This window comes from Oncorhynchus nerka, linkage group LG10 (genome assembly GCF_034236695.1).
Source record: "Oncorhynchus nerka isolate Pitt River linkage group LG10, Oner_Uvic_2.0, whole genome shotgun sequence".
Lineage (NCBI taxonomy): Eukaryota > Metazoa > Chordata > Actinopteri > Salmoniformes > Salmonidae > Oncorhynchus > Oncorhynchus nerka.
The window spans coordinates 52488292-52512441 of record NC_088405.1 but is presented as its reverse complement, the minus strand read 5'-3'; the positions used below and the strand labels follow the sequence as shown (position 1 = coordinate 52512441).

Genomic DNA, 24150 nt, shown 5'->3' with positions numbered 1-24150 from the left:
TTATTGTCCCCAGCATAAGGTGTACCTATGTAATGAGCATGCTGTTTAATCAGCTTCTTGATATGCCACACATGTCAGCTGGATGGATGATCTTGGCAAAGGATAAAATGCTCACTAACAGGGATGTAAACAAACATGCTTTTTGTGTGCACGGAATGTTTCTTTGATCTTTTATTTCAGCTCATGAAACATGGGACCAGCACATTACATGTTGCATTTATATTTGTGTTATGTGTACTATAACAGTAAATTAATAGATGACATTGACTGCTATAAACCTGTCTCCAATATATTCGCAGAGTTTACACAGACCCACTGCAGACCTTTGACAAATAAATCTCTGTGTGAAAAGGTGTCCCATGGTCTGTTTTGTCAACAAACTCAATGTATTCCAAACACTGGTGGTGACCATGATCCCATTAAGTAGCCTAGTAAACGATGCCCCTTCTGGTATGTTCTATTGTAAACTGTCTCGGACTCGTTGTTGTTTCCCTGTTAACTACTCAAATATATTTTACTTATTAAGTCAAAGACAAAATGAACTGCAATACACTAGACTCAAATATATTAGATTAACTAGGTCACACAGAACCACGGCAGACCCATTGTAAATTCTTCTTCTTTTTTGGGATTGGGTTGGCAACCTCAAACTGCCTTTCTCTCACCGGGGACCTCCAATCTCTAGCCCCATGGGCACCCCACAGCTAACACACATAACTTTCTCCTCTAATACTACACATTCCTTTGTCCCATGCCCTCCGGCACACTTCTCACATCTAGGAGTCTCCCTACTACACACTGCTGCAACATGACCATAAGCTTGGCACCTAAAACACTGTAGTATTTTCGAACCAAATCTCTCACAGGATAACTGGCATCCTAACTTGACCTTGTCAGGCAAAGACACTGCATCAAAACTCAGCAGGACAGACAATGTCTTCTCCGTTTCACCAGGCTTTCCACTGGATCTGCGTCACACCAAATGGCAGGCATCACAGACACCAGGAATCTTCCATTTCAGCTGATCTTCCTCAACACTTAATGCCACCCTCCTTTCAGCGGCACCCTGGTCCGGAGAGCAAAGCAAGTCACAGTTCTTGTCCCGAGTCACTTGGGCGAGAGTGCCCGTTCCCTCTGAACAGAAGAAACAATAAATCATCACGAGTCCACTTCTCTTTACTTTCACCGACTCGACAGTCCTGAACTTCTTCTCCACCAAACCTGACACTACATATGGATCAGCAAGAATACAAGGATCCATTCTCTCAACAAATCGCACTCCCACTGGGCCGGAATCATCCTTGTCATCATCGGGATGAGGCTCGAACTCAGTGGTCCTCACTGCAGGTACTTAATCTTCCCTCACTTCAGGTTCCATCTCTGAACTACTGGAACACGTATCCCTCTTTTTGCACTTGACGCCAACCTTTCTCATCACATCGCTTCCCTCTACACTCAGCTCCTTCTCGGCGATCATCACTGCACCTGCCACCGCATTTAATTAATCCTTACTCTCATCACATTCAATTTCCTTTTCCAGGGCTTCCAAAAGTTCTGTGCAATTTACTCATATGTTACATTTTCCTCCATTTTTCCATTTCTGCCATCTTCCAAGAGGACAACCGATTCCCCTCCACTCAGTTCACCCCATTGTAAATTAAGAGGCTTTTCATCATATTAAAACGTGTCCCAGTGCAACATGCCTAGCTCTGCCCACTGGGCGTGGCTTACAGAACACTGTTTGAAATAAGTGCTCCTAATGCAGTATTCCTACAGATCTCACCACAGCAGTATGGTCAGATATGGAACAGACTCAATTGTATACCACTAATATACAGACTCTCCACATTTCTTTACCCTACTTGAAATTGGTATAACGTCTGTGACAGCATGTGCAGCACCACTGAGGCGATCTCCATTTTAAAGTAGTACATTTTATTTTTCATAATTGGCCGACTACTCCCAACTCAAAGGAATACCAACCCAGTTGACTACTTTAAATTGGTGGAAGCGCTCAATGGCAACGTCCATGTTAAAGCGGGTTATATCCATGATGAGTCCTCTTTTTATCTCTACGACAACAGGCACAACTACATAAAGTTTTTTTTTTTTAAGTTGTCAAAATGCCATGTGCACCCACTTATAGCAGTGGATTCATAACAACCTAACCATTACAAAACTTCTATTAGATCAAATAAGCCTCACGTAGCCTCAGGATTTGACCTAGTTTTTTCCCCGAAGTTCCCAGTTGTCTTAAAAGCAACATCTGTAGGCTAGCTAACTAGCTAAATAAGTAGTTTTGTTGTGCTCACAAGAAAATCCTTACAATTCAGGTAAACAACACCACAGTCAGGCAGAAAAATGTTCTATCATAAAGTGAGAACAATTAGTTTCCCTGGCTGATATGGCTGCTACTTAGAAATATACTGAACAAAAATATAAACAAAACATGCAACAATTTCAAAGAATTTGCTGAGTTACAGTTCATATAAGGAAATCAGTCAATTGAAATAAAATGATAAGGCCCTAATTTATGGATTTCACATGACTGGGCAGGGGTGCAGCCATGGATGAATATTTTTTTCCCCACAAAAGGGCTTTATTACAGACAGAAATACTCTTCCGCACGTGGTCTGCAGTTGTGAGGCCGGTTGGAAGTACTGCCAAATTCTCTAAAACGATGTTGCAGGCGGCTTACGCTAGAGAGACTGATATTAAATTCTCTGGCAACAACTCTGGACATGTTTGCAGTCAGCATGCCAATTGCATGCTCCCTCAAAACTTCAGACATCTGTGGCATTGTGTTGTGTGACAAAACTGCACATTTTTAGAGTGGCCTTTTATTGTCCCCAGCATAAGGTGTACCTATGTAACGAGCATGCTGTTTAATCAGCTTCTTGATATGCCACATGGATGATCTTGGCAAAGGATAAAATGCTCACTAACAGGGATGTAAACAAACACGCTTTTTGTGTGCCCGGAACGTTTCTTTGATCTTTTATTTCAGCTCATGAAACATGGGACCAGCACATTACATGTTGCATTTATATTTGTGTTATGTGTACTATAACAGTAAATTAATAGATGACATTGACTGCTATAAACCTGTCTCCAATATATTCGCAGAGTTTACACAGACCCACTGCAGACCTTTGACAAATAAATCTCTGTGTGAAAAGGTGTCCCATGGTCTGTTTTGTCAACAAACTCAATGTATTCCAAACACTGGTGGTGACCATGATCCCATTAAGTAGCCTAGTAAACGATGCCCCTTCTGGTATGTTCTATTGTAAACTGTCTCGGACTCGTTGTTGTTTCCCTGTTAACTACTCAAATATATTTTACTTATTAAGTCAAAGACAAAATGAACTGCAATACACTAGTCTCAAATATATTAGATTAACTAGGTCACACAGAACCACGGCAGACCCATTGTAAATTCTTCTTCTTTTTTTTTTGGGATTGGGTTGGCAACCTCAAACTGCCTTTCTCTCACCGGGGACCTCCAATCTCTAGCCCCATGGGCACCCCACAGCTAACACACATAACTTTCTCCTCTAATACTACATTCCTTTGTCCCATGCCCTCCGGCACACTTCTCACATCTAGGAGTCTCCCTACTACACACTGCTGCAACATGACCATAAGCTTGGCACCTAAAACACTGTAGTATTTTCGGAACCAAATCTCTCACAGGATAACTGACATCCTAACTTGACCTTGTCAGGCAAAGACACTGCATCAAAACTCAGCAGGACAGACAATGTCTTCTCCGTTTCACCAGGCTTTCCACTGGATCTGCGTCACACCAAATGGCAGGCATCACAGACACCAGGAATCTTCCATTTCAGCTGATCTTCCTCAACACTTAATGCCACCCTCCTTTCAGCAGCACCCTGGTCCGGAGAGCAAAGCAAGTCACAGTTCTTGTCCCGAGTCACTTGGGCGAGAGTGCCCGTTCCCTCTGAACAGAAGAAACAATAAATCATCACGAGTCCACTTCTCTTTACTTTCACCGACTCGACAGTCCTGAACTTCTTCTCCACCAAACCTGACACTACATATGGATCAGCAAGAATACAAGGATCCATTCTCTCAACAAATCGCACTCCCACTGGGCCGGAATCATCCTTGTCATCATCGGGATGAGGCTCGAACTCAGTGGTCCTCACTGCAGGTACTTAATCTTCCCTCACTTCAGGTTCCATCTCTGAACTACTGGAACACGTATCCCTCTTTTTGCACTTGACGCCAACCTTTCTCATCACATCGCTTCCCTCTACACTCAGCTCCTTCTCGGCGATCATCACTGCACCTGCCACCGCATTTAATTAATCCTTACTCTCATCACATTCAATTTCCTTTTCCAGGGCTTCCAAAAGTTCTGTGCAATTTACTCATATGTTACATTTTCCTCCATTTTTCCATTTCTGCCATCTTCCAAGAGGACAACCGATTCCCCTCCACTCAGTTCACCCCATTGTAAATTAAGAGGCTTTTCATCATATTAAAACGTGTCCCAGTGCAACATGCCTAGCTCTGCCCACTGGGGCGTGGCTTACAGAACACTGTTTGAAATAAGTGCTCCTAATGCAGTATTCCTACAGATCTCACCACAGCAGTATGGTCAGATATGGAACAGACTCAATTGTATACCACTAATATACAGACTCTCCACATTTCTTTACCCTACTTGAAATTGGTATAACGTCTGTGACAGCATGTGCAGCACCACTGAGGCGATCTCCATTTTAAAGTAGTACATTTTATTTTTCATAATTGGCCGACTACTCCCAACTCAAAGGAATACCAACCCAGTTGACTACTTTAAATTGGTGGAAGCGCTCAATGGCAACGTCCATGTTAAAGCGGGTTATATCCATGATGAGTCCTCTTTTTATCTCTACGACAACAGGCACAACTACATAAAGTTTTTTTTTTTTAAGTTGTCAAAATGCCATGTGCACCCACTTATAGCAGTGGATTCATAACAACCTAACCATTACAAAACTTCTATTAGATCAAATAAGCCTCACGTAGCCTCAGGATTTGACCTAGTTTTTTCCCCGAAGTTCCCAGTTGTCTTAAAAGCAACATCTGTAGGCTAGCTAACTAGCTAGATTGGTTTGCCATTTTAAAGGCTCTAAGATATAGAGCAGCCCACATTTTGTGAGCATGGAGAGGCCAGGGATAGCCAGACTAGTAAATTGGGCTATGGAACAGAAATTGGGTATTGGAGAAAGGCCCTCAGTGCGTGTTCTGCAAACAATACAGCGGATGAAGACATGCATGCACGTGGTGATTGGATAGATGTGGTTATGGACAGCGAGGAAGAAGAAGAGCCGAGTGCAGCGGGAAGATGTGTGTTCAGGGAGAATTGCACCAAGTACAAACCGTACCCTGCTGTCTTTGATGGCTCAGAAATTGAACCTGACGAGCATGAGGATGAATTACCTGTTGTGGCAGGTGTGGTGAAGACCTCTGAGTAAGAGCCTCACCCCGATGGTCATGCAAAGGATAACCATGGACGACGTGGATCCCTGCCTTTTGGCTGACCCATATGTAGTCTCAGGATGGGTAGAAAATAATTTGGGAACTGTTAAATCGGTGAAGGTAGCTCGATATGGACTTGTTAGGATTTGTCAGTTATCCCATGAGAACTTTTGTGCCGAACCCACTAAGGTGTTTCAGATGCCAAGCTTATGGTCATGTTGCAGCAGTGTGTAGGAGGGAGATTCTGAGATGTGAGAAGTGTGCAGGAGGGCATGGGATAAAGGAATGTGTAGTATCAGAGGAGAAAACTGTATGTGCCAATTCTGGGGGTGCCCATGTTGCTGGAGATCAGAAGTGCTCGTGCAAGAGAGACAGGTTGAGGTTGCCAGGGTCAGAGCAGAACAGGTGTCATATGCTGCGAGGCAGTGAAGAGTAGGGGATAATGGGTCAAGGGTGAGTAGTAGACCTAAGCCAATACAGAGTGATACGAATTTCTGCTTCAGTAAAGTTAGCTTCTTAGCATTCATTGCCATGGTTATCAACTGTACCGCAGAAATGGAACGTAAATTACAGAAAATATATGTTGCGGTGGCAGCTGCAGAGAAGTACTTGGGTGTAATGAGGTTTTACTGCAGAAGAGTTACAAGGTGTGTTGAACTAAAGACTTCTGTCCACCCAGGTTGCCTGGTGTAGGGTCAGTTAGGGTCAAAATAGTGGAATGGGGTGGTGTTTATTTTTCTGATTAAAAAAAGTTTAAAAAAAAATAGTGATCTATCGGTGTAGGGTTAGTTGGTGGTGCACATTTTTCCTTTCCCCCTTCCTTTTTATTTTCGTTTCACAAAATATAACGTGCTCGACCACACACTCCCGCACAGTAGATGGCGGTATGCACAAACAAAATGTGCGAACTCCATGATACCAGTGAACAAGAATAAGCAGCTAGCTAGCAAGATCACACAAACCCACGTTTTCCCTCCAGTGTAGGGTGTGGCAGGAGTCGAACTATTCAGTCGGAGTCTTGTCCTCATCACCCCTCCGTCGCAGTACAGAATGGCGTCTCCACTAGCAAGGCATTTCAGCAGGATTTTCCAATTAACGTTACATGTCCAAAGAAAACCTGTTACGTTTTCCGGTGAGTAGCTAGCTACTATACACGTTTGATTTATGTCGCAACTATTAAACATATAATTATTCGTCATCCACAAACAACGTATACAGGTGGCGCTAACGTTAACTTTACAACCAAAATACAGTGAACAAAGTAACAGCTAACTTAGCTACCTAAAGCAGAGATTCCTTTTCTAATACCTCTGCCCAATGCTAGCTGACGTTAGCGGCTAGCAATCTAGTTAGGTAACTTTTGCTTACTGTAGCTAATTGCATAACGAAAAACATTGAGTTGTTACTGACAAGCTAACTAGACAGATTTTCAAAATTAATCAATGTTTCTACAAAATCACTGCTTCAAAAAAACCCAAGTCTTAGTTAGTTATCTTCCTTCCCTAACTCAATTTTCTATCCTTCCCCATCTTTTCTTATCTCCTTTCCTAGCTCCCTTCTAGATTCCTTTCCCCACTCCCTTTCCTCATTACCTAGTTTCCTTATCCTGCTGTCTTAGCTTCCTCTCCTTACCTCCTTCCCAATGATTAACAACATCCAGTAGAAAGGGAGCTAGGCAAGGAGTAGTGGAGGGGAAACTAATCTAGGAAAAGAGGATGAAGGAATAAAGGAAGCTAGGAAATGTGGAAAGGGAGTGAGGAAAGGAATCTAGGAAAGAAAGAGTTCACGCATACAGTACCAGTCAAAAGTTTGGACACCTAGTCATTCAAGGGTTTTACTTTATTTTTTTTACTATTTTCTACATTGTAGAATAATAGAAGACATCACAACTATGAACTAACACATGGAATCATGTAGTAACCAAAAAAGTGGTAAACAAATCAAAATATATTTTTTAGGTTCTGCAAAGTAGCAGTTGCCTTGAGAGCTTTGCACACTCGGCATTCTCTCAACCAGCTTCACCTGGAATGCTTTTCCAACATTCTTGAAGGAGTTCCCACATATGCTGAGCACTTGTTGGCTCATTTTCTTTCAGTCTGCAGTCCAACTCATCCCAAACCATCTCAATTGGGTTGAGGTCAGTTGATTGTGGAGGCCAGGTCATCTGATGCAGCACTCCATCACTCTCCTTCTGGGTCAAATAGCCCTTACACAGCCTGGAGGTGGATTGGGTCATTGTCCTGTTGAGAAACAAATGATAGTCCCACTAAGCCCAAACCAGATGGGATGGCGTATCGCTGCAGAATGCTGTGGTAGCCATGCTGGTTAAATGTACCTTGAATTCTAAATAAATCAGACAGTAACCAACAAAGCACCATCACACCACCTCCACCATGCTTCACGGTGGGAACTGCACATGCAGAGAATCTGTTCATGTACTCTGCGTCTCACAAAGACACACCAGTTGGAACCAAAAATCTAATTTGGATACATCAGCCCAAAGGACAGATTTTCCCTGGCTAATGTCCGTTGCTCGTGTTTCTTGGCCCAAGCAAGTCTCCTTCTTATTGGTGTCCTTGAGAAGTGGTTTCTTTGCAGCAATTCAACCATGAAGACCTGATTCATGCAGTCTCCTCTGAATAGTTGATGTGTATGTTACTTGAACTCTGAAGCATTTATTTAGCAGACGCTCTTGAGCGACTTACAAATTGGTCCTTAAGACATCCAGTGGAACAGCCACTTTACAATAGTGCATCTAAATCTTTAAGCTTTATCCTATCCTAGGTATTCCTGAAAGAGGTGGGGTTTCAGGTGTCTCCGGAAGGTGGTGATTGACTCCGCTGTCCTGGCGTCCACCATTGGGGGCCAGAGCAGCGAACAGTTTTGACTGGGCTGCGCGGGAACTGTACTTCCTCAGTGGTAGGGAGGCGAGCATTTATTTATATATTTATATTATTTATATTTATATTCATTTATTTGGGCTATCTTCTGTATACCAGCCCTGCCTCGTCACAACTGATTGGCTCAAATGCATTGAGAAGGAAATAATTTGTTGATTTTAACTTTTAACAAGGCACACCTGTTAATTGAAATGCATTTCAGGTGACTGACATCATGAAGTTGTTTGAGAGAATGCCAAGAGTGTGCAAAGCTGTCATCAATGCGAAGGGTGGCTACTTTGAAGAATCTCAAATATAACATTTATTTTGATTTAACACTTTGGTTACTACATGATTCCATATGTGCTATTTCATAGTTTTGATGTCTTCACTATTATTCTACAATGTAGAAAATGGTAACAATAATGAAAAACCCTTGCATGAGTAGGTGTTCAAACTTTTGACTGGTACTGTATGTGGTAGGAATTAACCACGGCCAGCAGAGGAAAAGAAAATGAGTGAGGAAAAGTGGAATCTAGTAGGGATGTGCATCGTGCCCTTTCAATAAGATTCGACACATCTAGATGAGATATGATACAGGAACAATACGTTTTAGTTAAACGATTCGGTTTGATTAGAGAACGAATGCTATTTGATGCACTAACATTTTCAGTAACAAGTTAATTGTCCAATCTAAGTTAATATCTGCTTCTGATGGAGCTCATGAGCTGGGCCTTTGAGCTGGATCTGTCTGAGCTGATGTCAAAAATCAAATCAAATTTTATTTGTCACATGCACCGAATACAACCTTACCATGAAATACTTACTTACAAGCCCATAACCAACAATGCAGTTTTAAGAAAAATAAGAGTTAAGAAAATATTTACTAAATAAACTGAAGTAACACAATAAAATAACAATAACGAGGCTATATACAAGGGGCACTGGTACTGAGTCCATGTGCGGTTAGTCGAGGTAAATTGAGGTAATATGTACATGTAGGTAGGGGTAAAGTGACTGCATAGATAGTGTGTAGCAGCAGCGTCTTTTTGTTTGTTGTCAATGTATGTAGTCCAGGTTAGCCGTTTGATTAACTGTTCAGCAGTCTTATGGCTTAGAGGTAGAAGCTGTTAACCTCTAGCGTCGAGCAATCCCGTATCCGGGAGCGTAATCATAGCCTCATGCTCATTACCATAACGCAACGTTTCCTATTCATGAAAATCGCAAATGAAATGAAATAAAAATATTGAAACACAAGCTTACCCTTTTGTTAACAACACTGTCATCTCAGATTTTCAAAATATGCTTTTCAACCAAAGCTACACAAGCATTTGTGTAAGAGTATTGATAGCCTAGCATAGCATTAAGCCTAGCATTCAGCAGGCAACATTTTCACAAAAACAAGAAAAGCATTCAAATAAAATCATTTACTTTTGAAGAACTTCGGATGTTTTCAATGAGGAGACTCTCAGTTAGATAGCAAATGTTCATTTTTTCCAAAAAGATTATTTGTGTAGGAGAAATAGCTCTGTTTTGTTCATCACTTTTTGCTAAGAAAAAACCCAGAAAATGCAGTCACTACAACGCCAAACTTTTTTTCCAAAATAGCTCCATAATATCGACAGAAACATGGCAAGCGTTGTTTAGAATCAATCCTCAAGGTTTTTTCACATATCTATTCGATGATAAATCATTCGTGGCAGTTGGTTTCTCATCAGGAGTAAACGGAAAAATACTGCAGCTGGAGATTACGCAATAATTGTGACGGAGGACACCAAGCGACCACCTGGTAAATGTAGTCTCTTATGGTCAATCTTCCTATGATATGTCTACAAATACGTCACAATGCTGCAGACACCTTGGGGAAAACGTGGAAAACATAAGCTGACTCCTAGCTCCTCCACAGCCATATAAGGAGTCATTGCCATGAGGCGGTTTTAAAAAATGTGGCACTTCCTGATTGGATTTTTATCCGTTTTTTTCTCTGTAACATCAGTTCTGTGGCACTCACAGACAATATCTTTGCAGTTTTGGAAACGTCAGTGTTTTCTTTCCAAAGCTGTCAATTATATGCATAGTCGAGCATCTTTTCGTGACAAAATATCTTGTTTAAAACGGGAACGTTTTTCATCCAAAAATTAAAATGGCGCCCCCTATATCCAAGAAATTAAGGAGCCTTTTGAACCTAGACTTGGCACTCATGTACCGCTTGTCGTGTGGTAGCAGAGAGAACAGTCTATGACTAGGGTGGCGTGGCTGGAGCCTTTAACAATTTTTAGGGCCTTCCTCTGACACCGCCTGGTATAGAGGTCCTGGATGGCAGGAAGGTTGGCCCCAGTGATGTACCCTCCTGTAATGCTTTGCGGTTGGATGCCGAGCAGTTGCCATACCAGGCGATGATGCAACCAGTTGGGATGCTCTCAATGGTGGAGCTGTAGAACTTTTTGAGGATCTGAGGACACATGCCAAATCTTTTCAGTCTCCTGCGGGGGGAATAGGTGTTGTCGTGCCCTCTTCATGACTGTCTTGGTGTGTTTGACTCATGATAGTTTGTTGATGTGGACACCAAGGAACTTGAAGCTCTCAACATGCTCCACTACAGCCCCGTCGATGTGAATAGGGGCGTGCTCGGCCATCCTTTTCATGTAGTCCATGATCATCTCCTTTGTCTTGATCACATTGAGGGAGAGGTTGACCACACTGCCAGGTCTGACCTTCTCCCTATAGGCTGTCTCATCGTTGTCGGTGATCAGGCCTACCACTGTTGTGTCGTCTGCAAACTTAATGATGGTGTTGAAGTCGTGTTGGCCACGCAGTGGTGGATAAGCAGGGAGTACAGGAGGGACTAAGCATGCACCCCTAAGGGGCCCCCGTGTTGAGGATCAACGTGGCGGCTGTGTTGTTTCCTAGCCTCACCTCCTTAGGGCGTCCTGTCAGGAAGTCCAGGATCCAGTGTCAAAGAGAAGTGTTCAGTACCAGCATCCTTAGCTTAGTGATGAGTTTGGAGGGCACTATGGTGTTGAACGCTGAGCTCAAGTCACTGAACAGTATTCTCACTTAAATGTTCCTTTTGTCCATGTGGGAAAGGGCAGTGTGGAGTACAATCGAGATTGTCATCTGTTGGGGTGGTATGCATGTTTGAGTTGGACTAGGGTGTCTGGGATGATTGTGATGTTGTGAGCCATGACCAGCCTTTCAAGGCATTTCATGGCTACAGATGTGAATGCTATGGGGCGATAGTCATTTAGACCGGTTACCTTTGCTTTCTTCGACACAGCGACTATGGTAGTCTGCTTGAAACATATAGGTATTACAGACTGGGTCAGGCAGATGTTGAAAATGTTAGTGAAGACACTTGCCAGCTGGTCAGTGCATGCTCGGAGTATGCATCCTGGTAATCTGGTTTTGTGAATGTTGACCTGTTTAAAGGACTTACTCTCGGCTACGGAGAACATGATCACACAGTTGTCCGGAACGGCTGGTGCTCTCATGCATGGTGCAGTGTTGCTAACCTCGACGCGAACATCAAGGCATTTAGCTTGTCTGGTAGGCTCGTGTCACTTGGCAGCCCGCGGCTGGTTTCCCTTTATAATTCGTGATGGTTTGCAAGCCCTGCCACATCCGACGAGTATCAGAGCCGGTGTAGAATCCTACTATCTTAGTGCCGTAATGATGCTTTGCCTGTTTGATGGTTTGTCGGCGTGCGTAGCGGTATTTCTTGTCCGGGTTTGTGACCGGCTTCTTGAACATGACCGCTCCAGCCTTTAGCTCAGTGCGGATGTTGCCTGTAATCCATGGCTTTTGGGTGGGATATGTACATACGGTCACTTTGGGATGTTGACAAATGCTCTTATTAATGAAGCCAGTGAATGATGTGATATAGTCCTCAATGCCATTGGATGAGTCCCGGAGCAGAGACTGGAATATGTTAAGGTTGTCACGATACTGGGATACCTACTTTTCCATGGAAAAAAGGAAAACACGAAGCTGACTTTACTCTTTGATCCTTTAAAAAGGACACAAGGCTGCTTGTTTCCGACATTAGGACTGTTTTCCTCAAATGTTGTCCACTTCATGTTTTGCTTCCTTGCCACGATACCTCGAGTATCATAATACTGGTATTGTGACAACCCAACTTCTCTGCTAGCGAAACGAGCTTAGCAACAGCTTCATCAGACCACTTCCGTATTGAGCGCTTCAGATTTGCCAAATAGTGGGCGAGGGAGAGCTTTGTGTGTGGGGGAGGGTGTAAAGGTGGTCTAGAGTGTTGATTAAAATATTTTTTACCTCTAGTTGCACAGGTGACGTGGTGCCTTAAAATCACCGGCCACTAGGATCGCAGCCTCTGGATGAGCGTTTTCTTGTTTGCTTATAGCCCTATACAGCTCATTAAGTGTGGTCTTAGTGCCAGCCTCGGTTTGTGGTGATAAATGGACACCTATGACAAATATAGATAAACTATCTTGGTAAATAGTATGGTTTACAGCTTATCATGAGGTATTCTAACTCGGGCAAGCAGAACCTCGAGACTTCCTTAATATTAGAGATCGTGCACCAGCTGTTAAGACACACTTCCTCCCTTGAGCTTTCCCAACGCTGCCGTTCTGTCCTGCCGATGCATAGAAACACCAGCTAGAGGATTATCCATGTCCTTGTTTAGCTAAGTTTCAGAGTAACATAGAATATTACAGTTCTTCAAGTCCCTTTTGATAGGACGGTCTTCATCGGCGATCCACCAGTTTGTTCTCCAGTGATTGTACATTCAGCAATACAACGGATGGTAGAGGCTGCCATAGTTTCATCAGCCAGCTGCATTCCACCCTGCAGCTAGCTAGTTAGTTACAAGTAGCTACCTAGCTATTGCAAGCCTGCAGCTAACTTGGCTAACTCGCCAGCAGCTATTCATCAGTTGTTAGTATTATGACACTTTCAAGACAAGTCATTACTCGGAAACTCTTTGTAAGAAAATGAGCTCTGAGTTTCCCACTTGGAAAATATCAGAATTGACCAATAGGAGGCTCTACGCAACAACAACAAAAAAATACACATTTTTATTCAGTTTCCGAGTTGTTTTAAAAGCACCATTAGCTAGCTAGTCAGAACAGACCATGATTAGTCAAAGGTGTGACAAGACCACCCAAGACCCGGGGGAACATATGGATTTTATAGCCATTCAGAATGGTGGAAATATGTATTGAGGGCAAATAGTCACCCTTCAAATTATCACTAACCATTAGTCTGTAAAGGATAGATACAGACCATGATAAACTTACAATTTGCCCTGGGCTTCTAGGGGAGCAAGGAAATGCTGAAGAGCGTGACAAGGTTTGAGGATATGTTTCAACAAAAGTAAAGGACAGTAATGTAGAAAGCCCAGGTTTTAATAGGCTATAAGATATACATGTCATGAAATGAGTGTGGATCTCTGGCTTGGCAAAGCACTTTTTTATGCACTGACTGAACTGGGGCTGATAATTCAGATTTTTTTACTCCACTGGGGCATCATTTAGAAACCTTGCATAACCACGAAGTATGCCCCAAAACATGCGTGTGCCAGTTATCATGTAGAAGTTGGCATTTATGAAACTCTTGATGTATCTTGACGTAAGAATGTGCTTCTCCTCCCGCAATCTTTAGACCATTCGTACGCACAGTTTCTAGTGGTTTAAGGTATTGCATTTCAAGAATGCAAAAGTAGCCTAGGAGTAGACTTGGGCAAATAGGAATATACAGTATGATGACACGCTTAATCATTAAAAAAATAACATGTAGCTAAATATAATACGAAGATGCATTCATTTGCCGTTAGTGAGAAGAGCAAAAATCTACGCCTATATATTTTCTTTGGATTCTAAAATAATTAGAAATAGTCACATGTTTAAAAATACATTTCCATGTTCATTGCAGAATAAATTCCTCACCTTTTCTGACTCATGGTGTTATACTTGTGAAATACACTGAACAAAAACATAAATGCAACATATAGTGTTGGTCCCATGTTTCATGAGCTGAAATGATCCCAGAAATGTTCCATACGCACAAAAAGCGTATTTCTCAACAACAACAAAAATCACTCATTTGTTTACATTCCGGTTTGAGCTTTTCCTCTTTGCCAAGGATAATCCATCCACCTGACAGGTGTGGCATATCAAGAAGCTGATTAAACAGCATGATCATTCCACAGGTGACCCATTGTGCTGTGGACCATAAAAGGCCACTCTAAAATGTGCAGTTTTGTCACACAACACAATGCCACAGATGTCTCAAGTTGAGGGAACATGGAATTGCCGCGCTGACTGTAGGAATGCCCATCAGAGCTGTTGCCAGAGAATGTAGTGTTAATTTCTCACCATAAGCCGCATCAAATGTAATTTTAGAGAATTTGGTAGTACAACCATGTGTATGGCGTTGTGTGGGCGAGCGGTTTGCTGATGTCAACGTTGTGAACAGAGTGTCCTATGGTGGCGGTGAGGTTATGGAACAAACACAATTGCATTTTATCGATGGCAATTTGAATGGACAGGGATAGCTTGACAAGATTCTGAGGCCCATTGTGAGTCCCTTTTTTCTTTTAAGGTATCTGGCCCCATCAGATGCATATCTGTATTCCTAGTCATGTGAAATCCATAGATTAGGGCCTAATGAATTTATTTCAATTGACTGATTTCCTCATATGGCCATGATGAGCATCTAATTTAATTGGGCCTATTAGATAAGCTATTATAATTTGTTTTTGTTTTATGCATCCGAAAAGGGGGCACGGTTTATAACGCAGGTCAACAGTAGAATTAGACAGGTGAACATACAGTGGATCTTTTGCATTGAAGTGTGTAGGCTACCGCTGCAGTTCATTTGCTCTGCTGGCCGTGGTCAATGTTTCAGAATTCGAGGGCACAGCAGCGTGTTTAGGTTAGGGAAAAAGTCAATGTAAATCATCTGTTTACAGGTCCAAAACAATTAGCAATTGTTTTTGTGTTTCTGAAACAACAGTCAGATACAGCAAATGCCCCTGCAAAAAACATTCTGCCAATACCTCACGATATTTAATCCAGTTCGCATTGTTACTTCCTTTTAGATACCGTCTTGGCCTAATTCTAATACTTCCATGGTTTACAGCAAAGAAGGGTGTTATTGTCACCATAAAAGGTGAATGATGGGTGTTTTTCAGATGGAGTTAGAAGGCTTGTAAAATTGTGCTCGCATGAACATCAGGTCTGATTTAACGGGAAACATGCATGTGTATATGGTTTATAAATCTCAATTTGTGTGTACGCGCAGTCTTTTCAGAAATAGGGCACACAGCTATTTACAACGGTTTTAAATTAGGCCCCTGGTCTCGGGAAGAAATGGCGAGTCCTCACTGGATGAGTAAAAATGCACCCGAGACCCTCTGATCTCGAGACTGGACTACAACACTTGACCCTCTGTGATCTCGAGACTGGACTACAACACTTGACCCTCTGTGATCTCGAGACTGGACTACAACACTTGACCCTCTGTGATCTCGAGACTGGACTACAACACTTGACCCTCTGTGATCTCGAGACTGGACTACAACACTTGACTCTCTGTGATCTCGAGACTGGACTACAACACTTGACCCTCTGTGATCTCGAGACTGGACTACAACACTTGACCCTCTGTGACTGGACTACAACACTTGACTCTCTGACTGGACTGGACTACAACACTTGACTCTCTGTGATCTCGAGACTGGACTACAACACTTGACTCTCTGTGATCTCGGACTGGACTACAACACTTGACCCTCTGTGATCTCACTTGAGACTGGACTGGACAACACTTGACCCTCTGTGATCTCGAGACTGGACTACAACACTTGACCCTCTGTGATCTCGAGACTGGACTACAACACTTGACCCTCTGTGATCTCGAGACTGGACTACAACACTTGACCCTCTGTGATCTCGAGACTGGACTACAACACTTGACAAGACGCATACAAATTGGAACCACAAACCAAACCATTGTCAAAGCACCACCATCTCCAAGTCACATGGGCATGGCTAGCTGTGTCATTGAGTGAAATCATGTATTTCAAGATTGACCCAATGGTTTGGGGGAAATGTATGCAAAACGTTGTTGTAATGTTTCTGTTTTCCAGGAGTGAGACACAAGTCGTCTACAGTGCAGTATGCAGCACGCCCTGACCTGCCGAAGCTGGCTTATAGAAAAGTGAAGGGGAAGAGCCCAGGTGTAGTCTTCTTGCCAGGGTTTGCCTCTAACATGGGGGGAAAGAAAGCAGAAGCCCTTGAGGAGTTCTGCCAATCACTAGGCCACTCTTACCTAAGGTAAATTAGCTATAGTGTTTTCAGTCATGAAAAATAAGAGCTGTCTGATCTCTCTACACTCATGCATGTATGCATGTCATTCTTTGAGTTGGTCAGGACTTGTTGCCATTGTGTTTATTATTTTTTTGTCTGCATTGCTCTCATTGAGTTCTAAGCTCCTCATATCATGATGATGTAGTCTTTGGTCTTTCCCAGGTTTGACTATACAGGCTGTGGGTCATCTGAAGGTGAGATGGTAGACGGCACTGTCGGCACCTGGAAGAGGGATGTTCTATATGTATTGGACGAGCTTGTGGAGGGGCCACAAGTAAGGTGCTCCCCTCTGTTTCTATGATGAGATGAATTGTGGTCAGCCAGTGTAATACAAAGTATTATTACCTGAAATAGACCTGCACAGACTCATGTTTAATAGTGGGATGGTAGTTTATGTAAAACTGGTACAGATTGCAGTGTGAATTGACCACTGAGTTAGTAATAAACCTAGCCCTGATGGCCATGTGGAGGATATTAGGTTATTATACCTCTACTTGTCCTGCAGAAGCCTTTGGTTCTTCCATGCATGCATTATTTACACTAGGGTTATCCATGCTATCATTAGAGGGTAATTTCTGATCTAGACAATTATTCTGGTGTTGCAGATTCTGGTTGGCTCTAGTATGGGCGGCTGGCTGATGTGCCTGGCAGCCATAGCTCGTCCAGAAAGAACTGCGGCCATGGTTGGCATCTCTACAGCAGCTGACCACTTTGTAACTGTCTTCAATACACTTCCTATTGAGGTGAGTCAGCGTTCAGAGTCAGCCATCTTGAGTTGTCAATAACCTTAAAGCTCTACAGACCACTTTTCCCCTCATGACTGACACTTGATTAAATGGATCATAACAACAAACCGAAGGAGGGTTCAAAAGAAAGGGAACAAAAAATCCTTAATTCTGAAATGCATGCAGTTAGTTTTGAAATTGCAAGAACAAAATTCAGATGGCATTATAATTAAAACATCTTTCCTGAGAACTTTTTAAAATGGTTGCCATCTTAGATAATGTCTCCACCTCCAGAATCTAATTCAAGCATTTTGTCTAAATGCCACCTGTCTCATTCTAGGCGAGGAAGGAGATTGAAGAGAAGGGGCAGTGGGTGGTTCCTACCAAACACAACGAGGAGGGCTCCATCACGTTCACCACAGAGTTCCTGAAGGAGGCAGAGCAGCACTGTGTTCTGCAGAGCCCCATTCCAGTGACCTGCCCGGTGAGGCTCATCCATGGGATGAAGGACCAGGATGTGCCCTGGCACATCTCCATGCAGCTAGCCGAGCGTGTGCTGAGCAACGACGTTGACGTCATCTTGCGCAAGCATGGCCAGCACCGCATGGCTGAAAAGGAGGACATCAAGCTCATAGTCTACACCATCGATGACCTAATAGACAAGCTGACCACTTTGGTTTGATTGGCCAAAACTGGACCATGCTATGGGTGACACCTCCCACCCCGATCCCAACTTTCCTGCACTAGGACTGCTGTTCCTGATGCGTTACAAAATCGAGGTGCTACTTTACAAAATACATACTGTGAAGAAAAGGAGCTCTTACACTTTCTCCTGGCTCTCTCTATAGATAGCTTTTGTTAGGATTTTTATTTACTGGTGCCATGCCACTTTGTTCACACTTCTCCCGAACTTATTGGGATTTCTGTGTAGTTTTTATTTTTTATTCTCACAATGTGGTTTGATAGTGATTTGGTTAAACCGTTAATGACTGGGCTCACTCCTATTACAATAGCACATCAGGTCCAGGTGTGTTACGTCCACCTGTGAGCAAACATTTATTTTCTTCCACTGTCAATTTTACTCCGAACAAATACAAGTGTAATGGGCAGTTTGTGCCTTTATGTATGCATGTGCACTTAAAGACCAGTAGGAGGCAGCAAATGTCACTAGTATTTTAGGCACTTCGCTATGTAACATGTCTCCAGCAGAATAGATTTCTAGGAGGGGGGGGGTTGTCTGTGAAGAGATCAGTTGGCAAAATTACTTCAACTGTACTGTATGATTCTCATGCTGATTTCCATGCACTGCTCATTTCCCATGCTGTCCGTATTTGCGCTTTTGGTTCCATTGCTGAAAGAACATATCTATTTTCGTATTGATTTGTCCGTGCCATTTGACTTTGCACACAAGGTCAGAACAGCATATTGACTGCATGACAACTCATGTATGAAGAACTTTATGTAGATTCAACTTATGTTACTTTCAATGTTGGCTCAGTTCATATGGGTTTTGTTGCTAGTGGGTCCTATTCCAAAATGACACAGATTTCAAAGAAACGATTGAACAGTAGCATCATGAGATGTTAGCCTGGTTTGAGTGACTGGCACAAAAGCACGTTTTTGGGGAGTTGTTAGGTGAAAAACATTGCCATGTAGGGAGCAGCCCATGTTTAGATTTTCCTGTTTAGTATAGTAAACATAATGTTTTGCTGGTTAAAGCCAGGTTTTTCTGGTTGGTTTGCAACATCTCACAACCTAGATCCTAAATGTTTAATCTTGTGAACTAAGTTTATTTATGCCATGTTCCATATCACAGTTAAATGTTTATAGGTGATATCACTATGTGGCAGAATTGATGGGCTAGTTCACCGAAACACTGGTCATATCTGTTTATTGATGATAACAAGCAATACATTTACATTACATTTAAGTCATTTAGCAGACGCTCTTATCCAGAGCGACAATACCATCGGACGCTTATGCCAATAAATAAAGTAACAATGTATGGATCTGGCTTTTTCAGATACATCTAACATGTTGGTTTGTTAATCTCATACCTAAGGTTTCATTTTAGTTTATTTTTTAAATTAGCCATTTCAAGTGAATCTCATTTCTTAACATATACACTGAGTATACCAAACATTAGGAACACCTTCCTAATATTTAGTTGCACCCACCCTCCCCTTTTGCCCTCAGAACAGTTTAAATTCATCGGGGCATGAACTCTATAAGGTGTGTCAAGTGTTCCGAAGATATGCTGGCCTCCATTGATGACTTCAATGCTTCCCACAGTTGTCAAGTTAGCTGGATGTCCTTTGGGTGGTTGACCGTTCTTGATGCACACAAACGTCAAAAACCCAGCAGCGTTGCAGTTCTTGACACAAACCGGTGCCCCTGGCACCTACTACCGTACCCCGTTCAAAGGCACTTAAATATTTTGTTTTGCCCATTCACACCCTCTGGCACACAGTGTATTTGGAAACTATTCAGACCCCTTGACTTTTTACACATTTTGTTACGTTACAGCCTTATTCCTAAACTGATTTAAATAGAAATCTCAGCAATCTACACACAATACCCCATAATGACAAAGTGCTGTTTTTGTGTGTGTGTATAAACTATACCTTATTTAAGTATTTAGACCCTTTCCTTTTGTCCTTGAGGTTTCTAGAACTTGATTGGACATGATTTGGAAAGTAGCACACCTGTCTAATGTCCCACAGTTGGCAGTTCATGTCAGTAAAAACCAAGCCATGAGGTCAAAGGAATTGTCCGTAGAGCTCCGAGACAGGATTGTGTCGAGGCACAGATCTGAGGAAGTGTACCAAAAAAATGTGCAGCATTGAAGGTCCCCAGGAACACAGTGGCTTCCATTCTTAAATGGAAGAAGTTTAGAACCACCAAGACGTCCTAGAGCTGGTTGCCCAGCCAAACTAAGCAATCGGGGGAGAAGGGCCTTGGTCAGGGAGGTGACCAAGAACCCGATGGTCACTTTGACAGAGCTCCAGAGTTCCTCTGTGGAGATGGGAGAACCTTCCAGAAGGACAACAACCCTAAGCACACAGCCAAGACAATGCAGGAGTGGCTTCGGGACATGTCTCTGAATGTCTCCCTGAACATCTCTGGAGAGACCTGAAAATGGCTGTGCAGCAATGCTCCCCATCCAACCTGACCGAGTTTGAGAGGATCTGCAGAGAAGAATGGGAGAAACTCCCCAAATACAGGTGTGCTAAACTTAGTCATACTCAAGCAGATTCAAGGCTGTAATCGCTGCCAAAGGTGCCTACACAAAGTACTGACTATTGGGTCTGAATACTTACAGTACCTGTCAAGTTTGTACAAATCTACTCATTCCACTATTTTCTACATTGTAGCATAATAGTGAAGACATATCACATATATAGAACCATGTAACCAAAAGTGTTAAAAATATATTTTGATTTATGTTTGAGCCACCATTTGCCTCTGACAGCTTTGCACACTTGGCATTCTCTCAACCAGTAGTCACCTGGAATGCATTTCAATTACCAGGTGTGCCTTGGTAAGTTAATTTGTAGAATTTCTTTCCTCAATGTGTTTGAGTCAATCAGTTGTGTTTTGACAAGGTAGGGGTGGTATACAGAAGATAGGCCTATTTGGTAAAATACCAAGTCTATATTATAGCAAGAACAGCTCAAATAAGCAAAGAGAATGGTCAGTCAATCCGGACCATTTAAAGAACTTTGAAAATTTCTTCAAGTGCTATGATGAAATTGGCTCTCATGAGGATCGCCACAGGAAAGGAAGACCCAGAGTTACTTCTGCTGCAGAGGATACGTTCATTAGAGTTACCAGCCTCAGAAATTGCAGTCCAAATAACTGCTTCATAGAGTTCCAAGTAGCAGACACATCTCAACATCAACTGTTCAGAGACTGTGTGAATCAGGCCTTCATGGTTGAATTGCTGCAAAGAAAACCACTACCAAAGGACACCAAGAAACATGAGCAATGGACATTAGACCGGTGGAAATCTGTCCTTTGGTCTGATGAGTCCAAATGTAATATTTTTGGTTCCAACCGTTGTGTCTTTGTGAGACGCAGAGTAGGTGAATGGATGATCTAAAAAATGTGTGATTCCCACTGTGAAGCATGGAGGAGGTGTGGGGGTGCTTTGCTGGTGACACCGTCTGTGATTTCTTTAGAATTCAAGGCACACTTAACCAACATGGCTACCAGCATATGTGGTAACTCCTTCAAGACTTGGAAAGGAAAACCATTCCAGGTGAAGCTGGTTAAGAGAATGCCAAGAGTGTGCAAAGCTGTCGTCAAGGCAAAGGGTGGCTATTTTGAAAAATCTAAAATATATATATATATATATATTTTTAACACGTTTGGTTACTACATGATTCCATGTGTTGATGTCTGCAGTATTATTCTACAATGTAGAAAATAGTACAAATATAGAAAAATCCTTGAATGAGTAGGTGTCAACTCACATTCCCAATGGGTCAGAAGTTTACATACACTCAATTAGTATTTGGTAGCATTGGCTATAAATTGTTTAACTTGGGTCAAACGTTTCTGGTAGCCTTCCACAAGCTTCCCACAATAAGTTGGGAGAGTTTTGGCCCATTCCTCCTGACAGAGCTGGTGTAACTGAGTCAGGTTTGTAGACCTCCTTGCTCGCACATGCTTTTTCAGTTCTGCCCACACATTTTCTATAGGATTGAGGTCGGGGGCATTGTGATGGCCACTCCAATACCTTAACTTTGTTGTTCTTAAGCCATTTGGCCACAACTTTGGAAGTATTCTTGGGGTCATTGTCCATTTGGAAGACCCATTTGCAAACAAACTTTAACTTCCTGACTGATGTCTTGAGATGTTGCTTCAATATATCCACATAATTTTCCCCCATCATGATGCCATCTATTTTGTGAAGTGCACCAGTCCCTCCTGCAGCAAAGCATCCCCACAACATGATGCTGCCACCCTCATACTTCACAGTTGGGATGGTGTTCTTCGGCTTGCAAGCCTCCCCCTTTTTCCTCCAAACATAACGATGGTCATTATGGCCAAACAGTTCCATTTTTGTTTCATCAGACCAGAGGACATTTCTCCAAAAAGTACAATCTTTGTCCCCATGTGCAGTTGCAAACCGTAGTTGGGCTTTTTTATGGCGGTTTTGGAGCAGTGGCTTCTTCTTTGCTGAGCTGCCTTTCATTTTATGTCGATATAGGACTCATTTTACTGCGGATATAGATACTTTCGTACCTGTTTCCTCCAGCATCTTCACAAGGTCATTTGCTGCTGTTCTGGGATTGATTTACACTTTTTGCACCAAAGTACGTTCATCTCTAGGAGACCGATTGCGTCTCCTTTCTGAGCAGTATGACGGATGTGTGGTCCCATGGTGTTTATACTTGCGTACTATTGTTTGTACAGAAGAACGTGGTACCTTCAGGTGTTTGGAAATTGTCTACAATTTTTTTTCTGAGGTATTGCCTGATTTCTTTTGATTTTCCCATGATGTCAAGCAAAGAGGCAGAGTTTGAAGGTAGGTCTTGAAATACATCCACAGGTACACCTCCAGTTGACTCAAATGATGTCAATTATCCTATCAGAAGCTTCTAAAGCCATGACATCATTTTCTGGAATTCCCCACGCTGTTTAAAGGCACAGTCAACTTTGTGTAAGTAAAATTCTGACCCACTGGAATTGTGATACAGTGAACTATAAGTGAAATAAACTGTTTGTAAATAATTGTTGGAAAAATGAATTGTGTCATGCACAAAGTAGATGTCCCAACCGACTTGCCAAAACTTTAGTTCGTAAACGAGAAATGTGTGGAGTGGTTGAAAAACGAGATTTAAGTGTTTGTAAACTTTTGACTTCAACTGTGTATGTGTGGAGGTTTGTTAAGTGTCCAAAGAAGTGCCAGATGTATTCAGAATGGTGTTGTCTGCGTAAAGGTGGATCAAGGAATCACCCGTAGCAAGAGCGACATTGTTGATATATACAGAGAAAAGAGTTGGCGCGAGAATTTAACCCCGTGGCACCACCATAGAGACTACCAGAGGTCTGGACAACAGGCCCTCCGATTTGACACACTGAACTCTATCTGAGAAGTAGTTGGTGAATCAGGCGAGGCAGTCATTTGAGAAACCAAGGCTGTTGAGTCTGCCGATAAGAATACGGTGATTGACAGAGTCGATTCGAAATGGTCAGTGATCTGTTTGTTAACTTGGCTTTCGAAGACTTTAGAAAGGCAGGGCAAGATGGATATAGTTCTGTAACAGTTTGGGTCTAGAATGTCACCCCCTTTGAAGAGGGGGGTTGCCGCGGCAGCTTTCTAATCTTTAGGAATCTCGGACGATGCGAAAGAGGTTGAACAGACTGGTAATAGGGGTTGCAACAATGGCGGCATATAGTTTTTATTTGTACGGGTCCAGGTTTTGCAGCTCTTTCAGAACAACTGCTATCTGGATTTGGGTGAAGAAGAAGCTGGGGAAGCTTGGGAAAGTAGCTGCAGGGAAAGTAGGTGCAGGGCATGCAGAGCAGTTGGCCGGGGTTGGGGTAGCCAGGAGGATGGCCAGAAGCATGGCCAGCCGTAGAGAAATGCTTATTGAAATTCTTGATAATCGTGGATTTATCGGTGGTGACAGTGTTTCCTAGCCTCAGTGCAGTGTGCAGCTGGGAGGAGGTGCTCGTATTATTCATGGGTTTTACAGT

General features: G+C 42.6%; 1 protein-coding gene across 1 annotated transcript; it reads left to right on the top strand.

Annotated features, from left to right (window-relative positions):
- Positions 1-6412: 6412 nt before the first annotated feature.
- Positions 6413-19445, top strand: LOC115135531 (palmitoyl-protein thioesterase ABHD10, mitochondrial-like). The gene is made up of 5 exons (XM_029670311.2): positions 6413-6625; positions 16498-16684; positions 16880-16991; positions 17323-17460; positions 17783-19445. Exons 1-5 carry the CDS (start codon positions 6544-6546, stop codon positions 18122-18124), a joined length of 861 nt encoding a protein of 286 aa, XP_029526171.1. The 5' UTR covers positions 6413-6543; the 3' UTR covers positions 18125-19445.
- The last annotated feature ends 4705 nt before the right edge of the window (positions 19446-24150 follow it).